The 19272-nt window shown below is 42.1% G+C and overlaps 1 protein-coding gene across 7 annotated transcripts in view; it reads right to left on the bottom strand.

Annotated features, from left to right (window-relative positions):
- The window catches only part of PRR14L (proline rich 14 like), a 59500-nt gene extending 40541 nt beyond the window's left edge, over nt 1-18959 (bottom strand). The window contains exons 1-3 of one of the 7 annotated variants that reach the window (XM_040463927.1): nt 18837-18954; nt 17010-17132; nt 10067-10592 (exon numbers count right to left, since the gene is read on the bottom strand). In XM_040463927.1, coding sequence (XP_040319861.1) covers nt 10067-10540 — 474 coding nt within the window. In that variant the 5' untranslated portion in view covers nt 10541-10592; nt 17010-17132; nt 18837-18954. Of the gene's footprint in view, nt 1-10066; nt 10593-17009; nt 17133-18836 lie in introns of all 7 variants that reach the window. The other 6 variants (XM_040463922.1, XM_040463920.1, XM_040463923.1 and 3 more) reach the window with 6 other exon arrangements.
- Nucleotides 18960-19272: the final 313 nt, after the last annotated feature.

Here is a 19272-nt window from a genome sequence, read left to right as displayed (position 1 = left end):
ACTAAGTACAAGCAAAGGTGGCTTTAAGAATAAATGGGGGCCATATAACACCTAGTAAGACATCCCGTCAGGACTGGATGCTCCAAGAACAGAAGCACTGATCATCTGTTAGACCTTAGACACTTGTTATCCCTTTCTGTGGGAAAAGCCAAATAGGACTATCACCAATAGATCCTAGTATATGTCATGTGGAGTGACTAAGCTTTTCTGGGCCTAAAAGGACCTCTGCAAAGTGAGAGCTGAGCTCAGGTCAGCAATGTACAGGTTCCATACAGTTCCCTCAGATTGAACTGTGATGAGTTTGTACAACTAACCCTATCAGCTAATCCAGCTCCTGGAGCGGCTGCTGGGATTTTAGTTTTGCTCCACCTGCTGCTCTAAGGTTCTTAGCTGGAGGACCCAAAATACCCTGGTGGAGTGCCAAGCCAACTGCTTCAGCCATGTCCCTTTCTTCTTGGTTAGTTACAACTTATAATAGGGAAGGAGAGAAGTGGAAGCTAAGAGTAGGTAATTTCCTTTTTCCTCTGCCTTGCTGACTTCTTTTAAAAATTCTGAGTTAAGAACCCTCAGATGGTTGGAGACCCTATAAAGTTTAAAGTCTCAAATATGATCAGAGATTGACTAGGTTGACAAAGAAAACAGAGTGTGAAGCTGAGGTCAGAAGTGAGAGACGCCTCCTAACCACCACCAACACAGTGGTGGGTGATCTCCATATTAGGTGGGAACTCTACCAAGTCTGGGCCTCAAGTGTGGATAAGAGGAACAGAGCAGCCCACCTACAAGCAGTGGACATAATGATCCTGTGACTCCCCCGTGCCCTCAAGGTCAGCTAATAATATAATAAACACTTGTAGAAATTTATCAATTTTTTTCCTATAATATTTTACCTGCTAAATATTTGAACTTTCAGGATTTCTAGATGTAGAGTCCTAAACATTTTCTCTTCCACCTAAATTCTGCAAAATCTATTTTGAATGAATCAACTTCCAAGATGAAAGTTTACATGGATCCTTCTTTCAACATCAAGTGAAATAACCACTATAGTTTATAACACGTTATTAACTGTATAAAATAAGAAATGCCACAGGACAGTACAAAGTCATTTTCCAAACTGCCAGCAAACAAATTCTCTGCCTTGCACATCCAACAGGTCATCCTTCTACCCACTGCTTGGAATCAAAACCAACTTCTGATACTTCCAAGTTTTGGCAGATTTTAGAAAGGTCTTGAAAAACCATTCTTACTATTCATCTGTAATCTTATTTCCCATTAAAAGTTTTATGTCCTAGAAAAGATGCAATTCTCTGATTCATTCCTGTAAGACTCGTTTACTTAGTGTAGGAAACACAAATGTCTAAAGGAAGAAAACAAATATACATCAGACTCTTGAGCTTTTCTAAACAGGGTAGTTACAAGCTCCTCAGGGCCTGATTTATCTCTGAGCTGTGAGCCCTGCTTGTAACCGAACTCTGCTGAGCTTCTCTAAACTTGAGCTTCCTGAGCTGGAGGCAGAAGCAGATGAATAAGGAAGGGCAGTGACTGCCCCATCTTCAGATGGGACTGCCCATACACTGAAGTGTGCAATGATGGGGGCAACAGTATAGAGCAAAGGAGATACTTCCTACCATCTGGCATTTGTGGAAACAGCCATGATTAAGTTCATACTGAAGAACACTGAAAATAAAAGAAACTTTTATATCTCTAGATAGATCTTTCCCTTTCCTACCCTTGCATATTTAGAAAGGAACAGCTTTGGAACAGTAATTTTAAAACATCTTTACAGAGCTTAAAAAAGGGATTTTCCGGGGTGCCTGTGTGGCTCAGTCAGTTAAACATCTGACTTCAGCTCAGGTCATGATCTCATGGTTTGTGAGTTCGAGCCCCGCATCAGGCTCTGTGCTAACAGCTCAGAGCCTGGAGCCTGCTTTGCTTCTGTGTCTCCCTTTCTCTCTCTGCCCCTCTTCCAATTATGTTCTCTCTTTCTCTCTCAAAAATATTTATTTCCTAAAGTTTTCATGGATCCTTCTTTCAATATCAAGTGAAATAACCACTATAGTTTATAACACGTTATTAACTGCATAAAGTAAGAAATGTGATTTCTTTCTCAAAAATATTTTTAAAAACTCTCAAAAATATTTTTAAAAATTGTTTAAACATTAAAATAAGTTGCTTCAGGGGCGCCTGGGTGGCGCAGTCGGTTAAGCGTCCGACTTCAGCCAGGTCACGATCTCGCGGTCCGTGAGTTCGAGCCCCGCGTCGGGCTCTGGGCTGATGGCTCAGAGCCTGGAGCCTGTTTCCGATTCTGTGTCTCCCTCTCTCTCTGCCCCTCCCCCGTTCATGCTCTGTCTCTCTCTGTCCCAAAAATAAAATAAAAACGTGGAAAAAAAAATTAAAAAAAAAATAAAATAAGTTGCTTCATAAAATAACACATATTTTGTTGATTTTTCTTTTAACAACAAAAAACAATTTTTTTTTAAGTTTATTTATTTTTGAGAGAGAGAGGGTGAGCAGGGGAGGAGCAGAGAGAAATAGGAACGAAGATCCAAACAAAGCAGGCTCTGCTCTGACAGCAGAGAGCCTGATTGATGCAGGGCTCAAACTCACGAACCATGAAATCATGACCTGAGCTGAAGTCAGAAGCTCAACCGACTGAGCCACCCAGGTGCCACAATGATGAGTTTAAGAGATTAGATGAAGGGTGCCTGGGTGGCTCAGTTGGTTAAATGTCTGACTTCAGCTCAGGTCATGATCTCACGGTTCAGGAGTTCGAGCCCTGCATCAGCCTCTCTGCTGTCAGCACAAAGCCTGCTCTGTATTCTCTGTCCCCCTCTCTCTCTGCCCTTCCGCCAACTTGTGTGCTCACTCTCCCTCTCTCAAATAAACTTAAAAAATATATTAAAGACATTAGACAAGTGAATGGATATTTAACATTATAGTTCATCAGAAACCACGATGTAGAAAAGCGCTTTTATTCCTAAAAATCAATGTAGTCCTCCTTGAACTGGGAAATTCACCAAGCTGACTGAACTTAGTCAAATTCATTTGATTCATACAACGAATGCCCTAGAAGCCTAGGTGGCTGTCTTTCAAAATTACAGCCAAGTTCTTATTGCTGGAGTCGGGCTCTGTTGAAGTCACTACCTTTTCCGTTGTGACAGATTTTGGTCCATAGGGAACAGAGAGGAGTGGGTAAGTTGTAATCTTTGAGTACTCTTTCCCAAACCCGAGTCAGTGCCCAACTGTGGGCCCCCTGCTGGTTTGACATGAGGAACAGCTGAAGGAATAAAACTTTGAAGGAAAAGAACTTTATGGAATGTTGCTAAAGGCAAATCAAAGAAAAATCACAGAATCTTGGGATGGGAAAAGAACAGTTCTGAGGTTGCTTGTCTAAACTAGAATCTCCTCTGCTATATTTCTGACAGTCACTCAGCCTCTTCATAAACATGACTTTCCCGCACAACCTAATCCATTTCTAGGCTGATCTAGACTAGTCTAGATGTTAAAATAAAATGTACCTTTCCAATGGACTTAAATTTTGTCTCCCTCAACCAAGAGGGTTTTTTTTTACCATTATATTTTGAAACTTTAAAAGTTTTTTAAACAATTTAGAGATGTTTGATGTACAAAAGTTTGCAAATATGGTTCAAAAAATTTCCTGTCATCTTTATCCAGCTTTCCTTAGTGTTAACATCTTACATATAACCACAGTATAGTTATTAAGGCCAAAAATTAATATAATACTATTAACTCTAGAATTTATTCAAATCTTAATGGCTTCCTTAAGTCCTTTTTCAGGACCTGGATCCGATCCAGGCTCCCATGTCTTAGTTAGTCCATGTGTTAGTTGTTATGTCTCCTTATGTTCTCCCTTAAATGGAGAGATAGTTCAAGTATTCATCTTTTGTGACTTTGACACTTTTGAAATGAAAGTCCCTTGATTCAGGTTTGATGTTTCTTCAAGATTAGATTCTGATTATGCATTCTGGGGGCAGGAATCTCACAGAAGTGATGCTGGTTCTTGGTGCACCCTCCGAGGAGGCACATGGCTTTGAATGGAGTGTCTCATTGCTGTGGAGGTGAACTTCCATCATTTGGTTCAAGTGGGTCTGCCAGGTTTCCCCACTGTGGAGTTACTATTTTCCTCTTTGTATACCTTGTAATGAATCTGTTACTCTGTAATCTTATGGGGCAGATATTTGGAGACAGTGTAAATATGTGTTTCTCATCTACACTTTTAGCCACTAGTTTTTTTTTTTTTTTTTTAATGTTTATTTATTTTGAGAGAGATACAGATAGTGCAAGCAGAGAGGGAGAGAGAGAATCCCAAGCAGTCTCCATACTGTCATCACAGAGTCTGACTCAGAGCTCGATCTCATGAGATCATGACCTTAGCTGACACCAAGTCAGATGCTTAAATAACTGAGCCACCCAGCTGCCCCTTAGCCACTAGTTTTAACATGCACTGAGGATTCTTGCCTGAGATGATTATTACCATGATGACTGCCAAATGGCAATTTATTTCCACAATTCCTTTTACATTTATTAATTGGAATTCTTCAAGAGCTTTCTTTTTTCAAGTTATTTATTTCATATCAGCATGGGTTCACGATACGTTTTATTCTATAGGTTATAATTCATTACTACCATTATTTAAGCTCAAATTGTCCCAATCTTAGCCACTGGGAGTCCTTTCAAGTTGGCTCCTTTTGAGTCCTTTTGATATGTCTCCATAATTTTCTGAGCAATTCACCACAAACTGTTCCAGGATCACCTTGTATTTTTTCCTGGGCCAGCCCCCAAAACATTTCTCCAAAAAGTCTTGGTTCCTTTAATTGGAAGATCTTATTTAGAAACCAAGAACTGAATGCTAGGTGTGCTCACTGCTATGTGTTGCTGCTTCTAGACCCCACCTCAAATACCCATACACATAGAGTATTTCTGTTAACTACCTGTGTATATTAAAAACCCTAAGTTCAGGGGGCGCCTGGGTGGCGCAGTTGGTTAAGCGTCCGACTTCAGCCAGGTCACGATCTCGTGGTCCGTGAGTTTGAGCCCCGCGTCGGGCTCTGGGCTGATGGCTCAGAGCCTGGAGCCTGTTTCTGATTCTGTGTCTCCCTCTCTCTCTGCCCCTCCCCCGTTCATGCTCTGTCTCTCTCTGTCCCAAAAAAATAAATAAACGTTAAAAAAAATTAAAAAAATAAAAAATAAAAAATAAAAACCCTAAGTTCATACTGCTAATTCCAATTCTAGTTCCATACCACCCAGGGTTCATTCTAGCCCTCATCCCCCTATCTGTAGTTCTGTTCTGTTAGTGAGAAGTCTGGCTCTCATCCACAATATTTACTCATTCACTCAATCCTAGAACACACATGCAGTTTAGGAATTGCTAGGCCACACACCTGTGAAAAATAATTTTATTAAAATGTTTTGCGTTTTTTTGGATTTACACTTAGGAAGGTATAGTCAAAACACTATTTCCCAAAGATACTTGGGTTACTTTATTTCTTCATCCCCTTCCTCCCTCAGTGTAGTTTCATTATTCATTTGTAATATAGTTAAGAGTCATTTGCCAGGGTTTTTATTCAATTTTGGGTTCCCCTCCCATCCTGGCTCTCTAATTAGTTATTTTTCAAGTATGGCCTCAGAACTCTACAAAAAGATGTACTCAGGGAAGTCTACTTCCTCCTGTTCCTTCTATCTCATTCCCACTCTTTCTCCCCTGCTCCCAATGGCTTCCTATAGGTAAGTAAACCCATTCGTTTCTGGTTTATCCTTCCTGGGTGTATGTGTGTTTTATACAAATGAGCAGATACTTGTATACTTATCTCACCTTCTTTCTTGAATGGCAGGGAGGATACAATAGATATTTACTTGCCCTCTGCTTTTTTTTACTTAACAGTATATCCTACTTTGCAGAAAAGAATTAACAGAGCAGTACTGTTATCCTTAGAAAGGCCTGCTTGCAAGGGTGGCCTTGGCTCATCTGGGAACTTAGATTTTGGGAGAGTTTCCAACATTCCTTAATGATAAGAGTGGCTCAGAGCACCCATACAACAATGGGGTTTATGTTGAAACACCTGCTTTCCTTCTGTAAGTCTGGAATTTTGGTTTGTGCCAGGGGAGGATGCCCATGTGACCAGCCTCCAGTAAAAACCCTGGGCTCTAACAAGCTTCCATGGTAGACCACATTTCACATGTGTTGTTACAATTTGTTCCTGGAGGAGGCTGTGTGTATGTGACTACACTGGGAGAGGATTCTTGGAAACTAGCACCTGGTATCTTCTGGACTTTGTGCCATGCTTCCCCTTTGCTGATCGCTTTATATCCTTTCATTGCAATTAATCTTAGCTACAAATATGACCATGTGCTGAGTCCTGCAAGTTCCAGAGAATCACCAAACCTGGAGGTGGTTTTGGGGAGCCCTGACACACCTGGAAAGCACTCCATATCAGTACATGGAGATCCTCCTCAACTCCTTATCACAGGTGCATGTACTGCATGTATGGACATAAAATACACATGCTACAGTTTATTCAACGTCTCTCCTCTATGTGGACATTTAAGTTGCTTCAAACATTTTGCAGTAATAAACAATACTGTAAAAAATAACTTTTGGTATATATATTTCTGCAGTTTTGGAGGTGTATATTTGGGGTAGATTCCTAGAAATAAGAGTGCTGGGTCAACAGGTCAGAGCATATACATTCTGGTTAGGTGCAGCCAAATTCCTCTTCTGAAAGGTTGTAATCAGTATGCATTCCCACCAGCAAATATGTGAGAACACTATTCCCTCACAACCTTGCCAACCAGATATGTTTCCACAATTTTTCATCTTCTCTGATAGGTAAAAAGTGGTATTTTGATTGCTTAAATTTGCATTTCTCTAATTATAAGTGAGGTTGACCAACTCTTCATGTGTTTCAGAACACATACATGCATGCACACACACAATGAATCATCTATTCAAGTCTTTCCTTCATTTTTCTATTGGGTTTTCCATTCCTCAATCTACCAAGTTCTTTATACATTAGTAGGGTACCTAGCTGGCTCAGTGAGCAGAGTACAGGACTCTTGATCTTGGGGTTCTAAGTTTGAATCCCACGTGGGTGTAGAGATTAATTAAAAATAAAATCTTGGGGCGCCTGAGTGGCTCAGTCATTTAAGCGTCGACTTTGGCTCAGGTCATGATCATGATCTCAGAGCTTGTGAGTTCGAGCCCCATGTCGGGCTCTGTGCTGACAGCTCAAAGTCTGGAGCCTGCTTCAGATTGTCTCCCTCTCTCTCTGCCCCTCCCCTGCTCGCATGAGCGCACGCGCGCTCTCTCTCTCTCTCAAATATAAACATTTAAAAAAATTTTTTTTAATCTTAAGAGGCACCTGGGTGGCTTACTCGGGTATGCATCTGACTTTGGCTCAGGTCATGATCTCGCGGTTTGTGGGTTTGCCCCACACTAGACTGTGTTGGTGGTGCAGAGCCTGCTTGGGACTCTCTACCACCACCCCCGCTCCTTCCCCTTCCCCACTTGTGCTCTCTCTCAAAATAAATAAATGAATTTTAAAAAAAGAATAAAAAAATCTTAAAAAGGAAAAAGGAGTTCTTTATATATTAGATAAGCCCTTTATCTGTGATACATGTTGCAAATATGTTCTCCCAATTCACCAGTTGTGTTCTGTTTGTGGTGTTTTGCCAATCTACCAAGAATTCTTGAGGTCCAAGGATGTCTGGTCTCTGCAAACTTTCTCAAACAGTAGTCTGCTTTCCTGAGAGGTCCACAGCATTCATTCAGACTTTCTTTAAAAAAAAAAATTTTTTTTTTAATGTTTATTTTTGTGTGTGAGAGAGAGAGAGCGAGCGAGCAGGAGAGGAGCAGAGAGAGAGGGAGACACAGAATCTGAAGCAGGCTCCAGGCTCTAAGCTGTCAGCACAGAGCCCAACATGGCGCTCAAACCCACAAACTGCAAGGTCATGACCTGAGCCGAAGTCGGATGCTTAACCAACTGGGCCACCCAGGCGCCCCAACAGTTCTCCAAATTCTTGAAGGCTTCTCTTGATTCTTTTTTCATAGGACATACCCAAGCAACTGGCTTCCAATGTTGTATTTTCAGGTTTTGTCATTAGTGTGAATTCTTTATCAGGAATGCATTCCTGGTTTTCTATACTCCTTCTACACATGAGACATATGACACCAGACTCAGCATGGGGATGAGGAGATAGGACCCCACTTCAGCCAGTGATGCCAATACTGATAATTCCTTCCTTCCCCTCTGGCCTCCCTAACCCCAGAGGCATCTTGAGGTCATCTGAGTGCTGGGAGGAGAGGGGACTCTAAGTATGATACTCTAGCTACAGGCTAGCTAGCACACAACAGCATACAACTGCTACCTCTCAAGTCCAGGTAACACATTTCTGTTAATGTGCTAAATTAAGAGCAAACTGGCTTTTCTGGATGGCCATTCCACAAAGTCAATTGTAATGAACTAGCTAAAACCTAAAGGTCTTTTGTTTCTCCAAAGACACTTCTGCTTTTTTTCCCCCCACTTGTGAAGCTCACTTTTTGGAACAAAGTAGAAAATCTTACATTTATATCTATTAAGTTTCATTTTGGTTTATGTAAATCAAAATTGTATTTATCTCTGGTGGAGATGGGAAGGAGAAAGGACAGTAATTTTCTTAGATTGGAAGGCACATATGTATACCTATTTTTATTTTACACCAAATATTACATGAAATTTTCAGTAAATTACAAAAAATTTTTACCTTGTTAGACTGAGCCCACCAGATCAAGAAACTTTTAGATCCTCAATCTGTTACCTCACTTCTATTTTTAAGGTTAGGACATCATAGCATAAAATCCGATGTACTTAATTATTGCTACCTGAAAAGATTAATCTGTTCCTAACTTTGGTCAATATATGAAGCCTACTAACAACAATCAATTGCTCTGTAACCTGTGTAAAGAAATGACGTATTTATAAGGTGGGAAATGGAGCCTAGCCCAGAAAACCCAAAGAATATGAATTTACTTGTGGGTCTACAGCAAGGGCTGGCAAACTACAGCCCATGGGCCAGATTCTGTGCTCATAAAAAAGGTTTACTGAAATACAGATACTCATTCATTTTTATATTGTCTATGTCTGCTTTCATGCCACAAGGCAGAGTTGAGTAGTTTTGACAGAGACCTTATGACCTGCAAAGTCTAAAATATTTACTATACGGCCCCGTACAGAAAAAAAGTTGTCTGAACCCTGGTCTAAGGCACCATCCAGAGGAGAAAGTAAACTTTCTAGTGTACTTGACAGGTATAGTCTTACAGGAACCTGGGTTCCTCAGACTATCACAGCTTGCTAATCATTAGTCTTACCTACCTAACCCCTATTACTCTAATTTCACACTTACAGAAAGAAATTTGATCTTGCCTACAGGGAGAAGACATACTGACCAGCCAGTGTGACCATTCCTACCAAGTAATGATTCCCCTTTTCACTGTGAATTAAACAACTGACTTTGTGATTTATACTTTAGTCTCTCATGAAGTAGATTGACATGGGTCAGTCCTTTGGAGACCATCACCTCTAATATACCAAAAAACAAAAGTCAAGTTTTTAGACCTGCAAAGCTAAGCACCAGCTCCTGAAATACGGAGATTCCTCTAGGGTATCCATCCTATGAAGCAGACTCCCTCAGAGATCTCTCTGTGACATGTCACTCCACCCTATTCATGATACGACCAAAACTTAAGGAATGAGTATCCATCATTTCTTAAAATCAAATGCAGAAATATCACATGACTATCACAGAGACTCAACATTCCACATATGATGGCTGCTTCAGAGAAGTGACATTTTTTCTTTAGGTAAGCACTTCCTCCTCTCTTCAAGTGTCTGCTGTGACACAAATGTTTTTAAAAATTATCAAAAGAAAGTTAACATCAAAATCAACATTTTGGAACTGTTTCCAGAACAAATCATAAGCTACCTGTCAGCATCTGTCCTTTATTATGTGAAGTATTATTCTGGAAAGCTGTCATTAAAACTCAACTCTTCTGAATTTAGATGTCATGTCTTACCTGACTTGGGCTGATCTTTTCTTCAGCAGCTGTGGAATGTTGATGTGGGTCTTCCTTTGCTCCCTCACAGGGGTCTCTTATAATTTCCGCCTGGTCCCCTTGATTTCTGAAGACCTTTAGCTCCATGCTCTTGGTTTTCTCTTCCCTATCCAAGATCCCAGAAGCCACAGAACCTCCTGCTGTGGTGTCCACCAGCCCACACCGCCCAGGCTCACCCCCATGATCCAAGGTGCCAGAAGTTTCTTCACAACAACTTTCTGCACAAGTCCTCTGCAGCTCCAAGGGCACTGCCCTACTCTGACTTATAAGAGAGCTTGAGGCTGCAGGTTTTACATCTGGAATCACATTTGGCTCAGGGTCAGCATGAAGCTCTTTGGAGACACTCACTGGGAGTTCAGAGTATAATTCCTGTACCACGGCAGACATGGAGGAATCAAGTGGAACTGGCTGAGTCTCTACTCCGGATGACAGCATTAGGGCAGATGGAAGATTATGGAGTCAAGTCTTTTACATCAAACGGTTCACCCTGACACAAATCAAAGGAAGGGATAAAAGTTTAAAACCTTGCAGGGTAGAAGAAAGTTGTTTCAGCTAAAACTGGCTAAAATAAGGACAAAAAAAAATCTACCTCAAATGCTGGTGACATCTGACACCAAAACATCCTCCTTAAAGTCTGTGAATTAGTAGAAAAATAAATGCCTTAAATCTTTAATAGACATCTACCTAGCCTCAATTCAAATACTGCCTTATAAACAATTCTCAGTGTAAATCTGGAGGGCCAGTGAATGTAGATGAGAATAAGACATGTCTAAGAATCCAAGGACAGACCTCATGTAAAGAAGATAAAGACGATTTTCTACTTGTTTTCAGGGTATGAACCTTGCCTGTTTTGTTCATTGCTATATCCCCACTGCCTGGAAGAGGTGCTTGGCACACAGAAGGTACTCAGTAAATATTTGCTGAATGAATATATACTGCAGGATTCTGAGCAATTTGGTATACTGACTTTTCCTCAAAAGAATTGTGTATGAAAGAAGATATAGAGACAACAGAATTCCATTCCTTTACTGCTTACCAAACTTGAGCTGATCTACCCAGACTGGCACAAGATACCACTAAACCAGCTCTTTAGAAGAATCCTGACTTTTATTCAGCATCTTGAGATTTTCCATGTGCTTTCACAAACACCACTTAGATTCTCCCAACCCGGTGAGCAAAGTCGAGCAGCTATCACCATCCTGTTACAGAGCCTAACATCACACTTATAAGGTAAAAGTGACCTGCCTAAAATATTACAGGATTATCTGAGGAAAGTGGGGGATGCTCAAGCGACTTCCATGGTGTTGGGAATGTTTCACTTCTTGCACTGGGTAGTCGAAACATGGGTTATTTGCTAAAATATGTATATTTGTGTAGTACATCATTAAAGTTGTCGACACACACGTGCATGCAGGTGTACACACACACATGCATGCAGGCGCGCGCGCACATACACACACACACATACACACACATAGCTAAGGAACAGTACACTTGGAACCAGGGTTTCCTGGCTAGTAACTTTTCCATTTTAGTTTACCAAATGTGTGCAGTTTCCACAACAAAACCCACTTTGACCCAACCAAGGTGGAAACTGGTTAACCAAGTAAGATACCACATGCTCTCATTTTTGAGGCTCTCCTTAATCCTAACAAAAGGTGAGAAATTTCTAGCAAGAGCTCAGAACAAGGATTTATCTGAGGTATTGGTGGCAAATCCCTTTGGCTAAAAGGCCCATAAGAAATGATATTTCAGAAAGACAACAGATTTCTACTCCTACCACTTTCTAACATCCATCTTTTCCCAAAATACACATATTACATACAAGCAAAACTCACTGCAGGCTACCAGACTGTTTTGAATATCGAACTGTCTCACCTTCTCTCTACGGACCACATTCAGATTTCTGAGCAGGAGGAACTCTCCTATACACCATGTAAATCTTTACAACTCAGTTTCCTTACCCTGTCTCTATTCCTGTCCTGATTTTCCAGGGGAGCCCACACATGTCGCTTACACAAAAGGCACTTGCTCTGCCTCCAGGTCAAGAAGCACCTACCTGGTGGTCCTTGAATATTCCTAGGTATATATAACCCTCCCTCCTTGCACAGAAGGTCCCTCCTGCCCACTGACCCGTGCTATGAAGACTGAAGCTGGGGGCTTAGGTAGGACAGATGATAGGTCCTTTCATTTTGGACCATTTTGTCTTTCCTGGTTTTCCAATCTATGTTCGATAGTTAACTTACATTCCTACACTTTCATGCACTGGGTGTCCTTAATGTTTTGAAGGAATCCTCTCCACAAATCAAAGTAGACAACATTATACTACTAATTTAAATACTAGAAATTACAGGAAATCAGACTGCTGGTCCATCAAGTTTAGATAACACAGGAGGGCTGATGAAAAAACTTGAATCCAAAAAGGCAGCAAAGAGAGATAAACAGTTGTGTCCAGAGTATGGTGAGAATCAAATGAGACTCTCTCATAAATGGTACTGACAAAAACAAATCATTTTTGGACCTCCAACCTTCCCCTTTCTCCTCTAGCTCCTGGATATTTCTAGGGGCACTTAAAAAAATTTTTTTTTCAACATTTACTTTTTTTTTTTTTTTTTGAGAGACAGAGAGAGACCAGAGCATGAGCAGGGGAGGGGCAGAGAGGGAGTCACAGAATCCAAAGCAGGCTCCAGGCTCTGAGTTGTCAGCATAGAGCCTGACGCAGGGCTCGAACTCACAGACCACGAGATCATGACCTGAGCCAAAGTCGGATGTTCAACTGACTGAGTCACCCAGGCACCCCTCTAGGGGCACTTTAGATTCTGGTGTATGTATTGGGGGCTAACAGCTAAAGCAGAATTGCTATTTGATGCTAAAAAAAGAGAGGAGGTGTTCAATTTTCATTTGGTTCAGTTTCTCTTTCCCAACAACAAACACTCCGGGTTTTGACTGTCACAACACATACAGACTGGAAGAATAAGTGTAGGAAAGGATACTGTAAAAGAGCAGGTTTGTTGGTGGAGATCAGCTCCATAGATCTCTCTGCTACCATGTGCTCAAGAGTTCCTTGCCCTTGCCTGCCACTGAGGTGTGAGTGTTCTCAAAAGTTTAATCCTTGACATGCCTCCCATTCCAGGCTTCACTTTTTTGATGACCTCACCTTTTCTTGCAGCCCTTCTGCTATGCCGATGACTCAAAACTGTCACTTTAAGTACAGGTGACCACATGACCCAACAATTCCACTCCTAGGTATACATGCAAAAAAAAGTCCACACAAAAACTAGCACACAAATGTTCACAGCAGCACTATTCACAATAGCCAAAAAGTGGAAATAGCTTTCACGTCCATCAACTGATGAATGGATAAACAAAATGTGGTAAATCTGTACACCTGGGTATTACTCGGCCATAAAAAGAAATGGAAGTACTGATTTGTGATACAACATGGATGAACCTTGAAAACATTATGATAAGTAAAAGAATCCAGCCACAAAGGACCGTATATTACAAGATCCCATATATATGAAATGTCCAAAGTAGGCAAATCTATGGAGTTGGAAAGTAAATTGCTTAGTGAGAGTTGGAAAAACTGGGAGTGACTGCTAATAAAATTTCTTTCAGGGGCAATAAAAATATTCTGAAATTGATTGTAGTGATAGTTACACACCTCTGTGACTATGCTAAAAACCACTAAACTGTACAATTTAAGTTAGTGAATTGTATGATATGCAAATTACATCTAAAAGCTAATTTAAACAAAAAATAAATAAAAATACCTGTCCCCAACCCCATCATCTCTCAAATTCCTAACCTATGTTTCATTTATAAGGATGGCACCCCTCTAGGGGTACCAGAGTGGCTCAGTGGGTTATATGTCCAACTTTGGCTCATGATTTCAGTTTGTGAGTTCGAGCCCTGCATAAGGCTCTGTGCTGACAGGGCCTGGAGCCTGCTTCAGATTCTGTGTCTCCCTCTCTTTCTGCTCCTCCCCTGCTCATGCTCTCTCTCTCTCTCTCTCTCTCTTAAAAATAAACATTTAAAAAAAAAAAAAAGCGATGGCAACCCTCCCAAACTTAACATGTCCAAGATAGAACCCATTCAACCCAGTGAATAATCGAGTCTTACTACACACAAACAGCTACGAGAAACAAAGATGAATAAAATGTTCTCAGTAAACTTACATGCTTATTTTTTACACTGTTGCCTTTCTCAGTAATAACACCCCCACTATCCTAGAGCTCACACTTGAACCACCAGACACAACTATATCTGACCTTCCACTTTTGTTCAATTAGCACTTGGAGCCCACAGACTCCACTCCTGCAGTGTCTCCAACAAATAACCACTCCTTTCCATACCCATGGTCCTAATTAAAGACGCACAAATACACACTTACTAATAAACACAGTGTATCATGAAGAGGCAATATTGATAATCACACAGAATGCTCCAAGATATTCTTCAAGGAAAACAATGCTATTATGTTTCCTATGCATGCATCTATACTGTAAACTGGCTTTGGCCAAAACAGAATTTTAAAGCTTTGGTTCCCCCCCACCCCCCTCCAAAAAACCTTCCAATTTACAAAAGCCAAACACCACAATGCCATCATCACTTGAAACTTCTGTTTGGTAGAGATATTATTCTAAAAATTTTCAACCTGTAAAACAACTAAGCACATTGGCTGTTTTACAGGCATTTACAGACTTTCTTTCTTTTTCTCCTAGGCCCATCCTGGGTCCTTGAGTTTCTGAGCAGTATCTGCAGTTGAGACACCCAGAAGAGGTGAGTACCTTGGCTGGAACTCTCAAAGTTGAAGTAATATTTTGATGCAAGCCTAGAGTAGCAGATTAAAATTATTCTCAGCTCACTAGCTTGCATCATCAAACTCTCATTCTAGCCATTTATCAAAATACTGGTAATGTCACAAGACTGCAGAAACAGAAGGACATATTTTAAGAAGACATTCATGTTTTTTAAAATTAAATTTCTAGGGGCGCCTGGGTGGCGCAGTTGGTTAAGCGTCCGACTTCAGCCAGGTCACGATCTCGCGGTCCGGGAGTTCGAGCCCCGCGTCAGGCTCTGGGCTGATGGCTCAGAGCCTGGAGCCTGTTTCCGATTCTGTGTCTCCCTCTCTCTCTGCCCCTCCCCTGTTCATGCTCTGTCTCTCTCTGTCCCAAAAATAAATAAATGTTGAAAAAAAAATTTATAAAAAAATAAAATTAAATTTCTAAATACATTGAAACAATTAAAAATGATGGCGTAGAAAATTAACTCTACACAGAAAGTTGCCTGGGACAGTTTATCAAACTAAACATTAGAATTCTCTTATTTTGATAAAATATGCACATAGGAAAACTGAAAGAATATAATCCAAATGTTAACAGTATTACCCTGGGTGACGAGATCAAACTGACTTAAGTGTACTTTTTTTTTTTTAACGGTAAGTTAAAAAAAATTTTTAGGGGTGCCTAGGTGGCTCAGTCAGTTAAGCGTCCGATTTCGGTCCAGGTCATGATCTCACCGTTCCTGGGTTCAAGCCCTTAGTGGGGCTCTATGCTGACAGCTCAGAACCTGGAGCCTGCTTCAGATTCTTTGTCTCCCGCTGTCTCTGCCCTTCCCCTGCTCATGCTCTGTCTCTCCCACTCTCTCAAAAACTAACTAAATAAATATAAACATTAAAAATTTTTTTTTAAATTTTAAACATTATTTCCCAAGATCCAAATAGGAATAAAAAAATAACTGGTAAATGTATTATCCCTTTATCTTTCCAAACGTCAGCCCTCTGCCTCAACTATAAAAGTTTTCACATTAAAGTGTTAAGTAAACTTGAAGTAAGAGGAAACACTGAGTAACACAGACTTGTAAAATGAAGGCAGGGATTTATAGCTTAATCCTTACTAACAACTTATAACCAACCTACTGGGTGAGGACACCAGGTAATTATCTAGTTTGAGGCAGAAGCAAAAAACAAACCACAGATTCACAAACAACTCATGCCAGCTGCTACTGGCTTGTCATCTTTACTGTGACACAAATGAGAATTCGATTGTTTAAGGAATGGATTTATCCCTGAAAAAAGACCAATAATTATAAGGAGTATGCAGTAACGTTATCCTAATAAAATTAGAAATTCTTTTGTTTTTGAATTGAGAACAATCCTCTCAAAACCTTTCAATGTCAAATGCAATAGTGAAGCCGGGAAGCAGTCTAGTTGTTGGTCTCCAAATTGGGAGACCTGGGTCTCTATCCTGCTAGCTGCACGACCTTGAATGTATCACTTAACTCTCCTGGGCTTGTTTTTCACACGTAAAATGAACAAGTCAAACAAAATAACCTCAAAGGGTCCTGGAGCCCATAAAAATCCCATGAGTCTAAATAACTTTTCTGTTTCACAGATCTACAGATACCAACAATGGTGGTAGAGTTCTGACTAAGCCCCACTGCACGTACTCAGGGCATAAGAGGTAATTTAAAAACACTTTACACACACAAAAAGATGGAACACTTTTTCTTCTTTAGTGGCAGCAGTAGTGTTAATTCCTATCCCACCAAACAACAAAAACATGAAAGAAAAGAAACTACCAGTGAAAGATTAACCCCGCGGCTCTCAATCTCGTTAGAATACATTTCATAACACTAAAAACCTGACAAAGTGGCCCTTCCACTTTAGTAGTTCAAACACTCCTTAATACAAAAGTTCTGGGAGCACAAAGTTTACAGCAATAAGTGAAACGTAGAAAAAAGAATCAAACAAAGAAAACAACAGAACAGAAAACCGTGTGCCCAATAATCCCGAGTCTGAAAGTCTCCCCTCCCTTTAATTCCAATGTAAAAGGCTGCTCAAAATGAAGAACAGTTAGTAACACTGGGCGCTGCCACACTCGTGTCAAGGGACAATACTCACAATATCGATCAGTCCCTCAGAAGTTCACAACACTCCTTTCACCTTGAGAAAGGGGCTTTCTTTTCCAAGATTCGGACACTGTAGCCAATGCCTCCATGAGGGCATTCGGAGAAGGGGCCTCTTCTTGAGGGACAGAGAAAGAAGAATCTTTTAACGAGATCTCTAGACAAACAGAAAGTGGGGTAGGGAAGTCTATATACTAAACAGGGCCCAGCTCTACAACATGGAGTGTGCAGGAAATCTCAAAAGCATCAAGCACTGTTTCCTTTTTCCTTCCTTTATTAGCATGCACAAAAAGGATCCCTCTGTCTCCACATGGGGAGTGAAACAGCAAAAATGCTCCTGATTTCTGACAAAGACTTTCTGCATAAAAAATTTTTATTTCTTTTTCAAAGGAAGAGGAGAAGGAAACCATCTGTGCCATTCTAAATACACTGCAGGAAAGAGTCCTCCTCTCAAAGGTAGAGAGTCTTATTTTTCTTGGGAGAGCAAGAGAAAAGAAGTTGGACGCTCCCTCTTTGAGGAGGGGGAGGTGTGCATATAGCAGGAAGCCTTTTAATCACTACAGCAGGTAGGGGGAGTGGGAGACGACATCGCTAACCAGTCAGGAAGAAGTGATAGCTTCTGTGGACAAAGGGAAGGCTGGCTTTTGGTATCAATTCTCTCTCCTTCTTTCAGTACAGACCTGTTTCCAAAAAGTCTTTTCTCCTGATTATTCTGAGACCCTCTTTGTTAATTTGGGGAGCATGGAAGGATTTAAAGGGAGAAGTGCCTCTTTCTCCACCCCAGGGTGGGGAAAAGTCTCCTTTCCAGTGAGAAAGGATGAGTTAACACCTGTGATGTGGGGGTGGGAATGGGAGGAGGCATGCATGGAAAAATCTGGGTCTCTATAAAAGATACTAGTTTTCTTTAGTAAGAGTAAATAGCAACAATTTACCAAAAGCTTACTATGTACTAAGCGCTTATACAAATTCTCCCTTAGCCTTCAAGACAATGCTTTACAAAGAGGACCCAAATTAGAGATAGGCTAACTGAGACTCCGAAAGGTTAAGCAATTAGCCAAGGTCACAAGGATGGGAAGTGGGAGACAGACTAACAACTACCACATTCCAGACGCCATGCTCTTAACTGTGCAAGGGAAAGCTCATTGCACACCAAGAGACTTCAGGGAAGAGTCTTGTGGACATTACTGGGGGAGGGGAGAAAGACTGATTTCTAATACCATAAATAAACTCAGGGTCTTCATCTTTATATCTAGGGGTAGAGGTGAAAAATAAAAGAAGGAAGGTAAGTCTCTCTTTTACAGGAAAGGAAGACCCCCCTCCCTCTAACACTTTTAGGCAACTTGAGTCTCCTTCTTCACCTGGGGAGCGCTGACCAAATCGAGGGAAAGGTCTTGTTCGGGGTTACGTACTACCCCTCCTTATTAAAATAAGTTTAGAATCGCCCTCTCGCACCCCAGGAGCGGGTCTCGCACCGCTGACAAACGCACAGGAGCTGGGGAAGAGCGTACGCCCACGACAAGGGGCGTCACCCTCCTCGAGAAGTTGGGGGTCCCCCGCCGTATCGAGGTTGAAGAGGAGTATCTTTCCCCCGTCGGAGCCATGACTCGGAGAAGCCGTTTCCCCCTCGCGACGCGGGGCCTGGTCTCCTCCCTCTCCCCGGGTCGTTCCGCCGCCCGCAGAGCAGCCTCCGTTCCCTCCGGCGCCCCAAGAGGGAGGGGGGCCCGGGCTCCCCCTCAGCCTGCAACACCCGGCGGAGGGTCCCCTCAGGGTGGTGTGGGGCGGGGCGGCTACGCCCGAAGCCTTCCCGCCCCCGGCCTCTTACCCTGAGGCCTGCTCCGCGGCCCGCGCTCGCCCCGCCAGCCCGGCCTTTGCAGCTGCAGCCCGGTCGCCGCCAAAGCTACCTGAGCCTACCGAGCAGAGAGAGCCCGGGGCCGCTCCAGCCACCGCCGCCTCTTCGTCTCTATGGTCTTCTTCCTCCTCGCCCCCCCACCCCGCACTTCCTCATCCGGGGCCCGAGCCAGCCATGCGGGCTCACTCAAGTCCCGCCCACGCGCGGCGCGCGCGCAATCCTAGGGGCGGCTCTTCCCGCGTCAGGCCTCCAGCCTGGGCCTGGCCACAGCAGCCCTCTGCCCCGCCCCTACGGCCGCGATTCTTAAAGGGGAAACGCACCTTTTGCCAGGCTCCTACGGAGCCCCAGAGCCCATTGTCTCCACTGCTACTGGCCCTCCCCAATCCAGTATTTTCCTGGCCTGAATGGC

This window comes from Herpailurus yagouaroundi, unplaced genomic scaffold (assembly GCF_014898765.1).
Source record: "Herpailurus yagouaroundi ecotype Mexico unplaced genomic scaffold, PumYag 428, whole genome shotgun sequence".
NCBI lineage: Eukaryota > Metazoa > Chordata > Mammalia > Carnivora > Felidae > Herpailurus > Herpailurus yagouaroundi.
The sequence above is the reverse complement of the archived record's forward strand: the minus strand, read 5'-3'. Positions and strand labels throughout refer to the sequence as shown.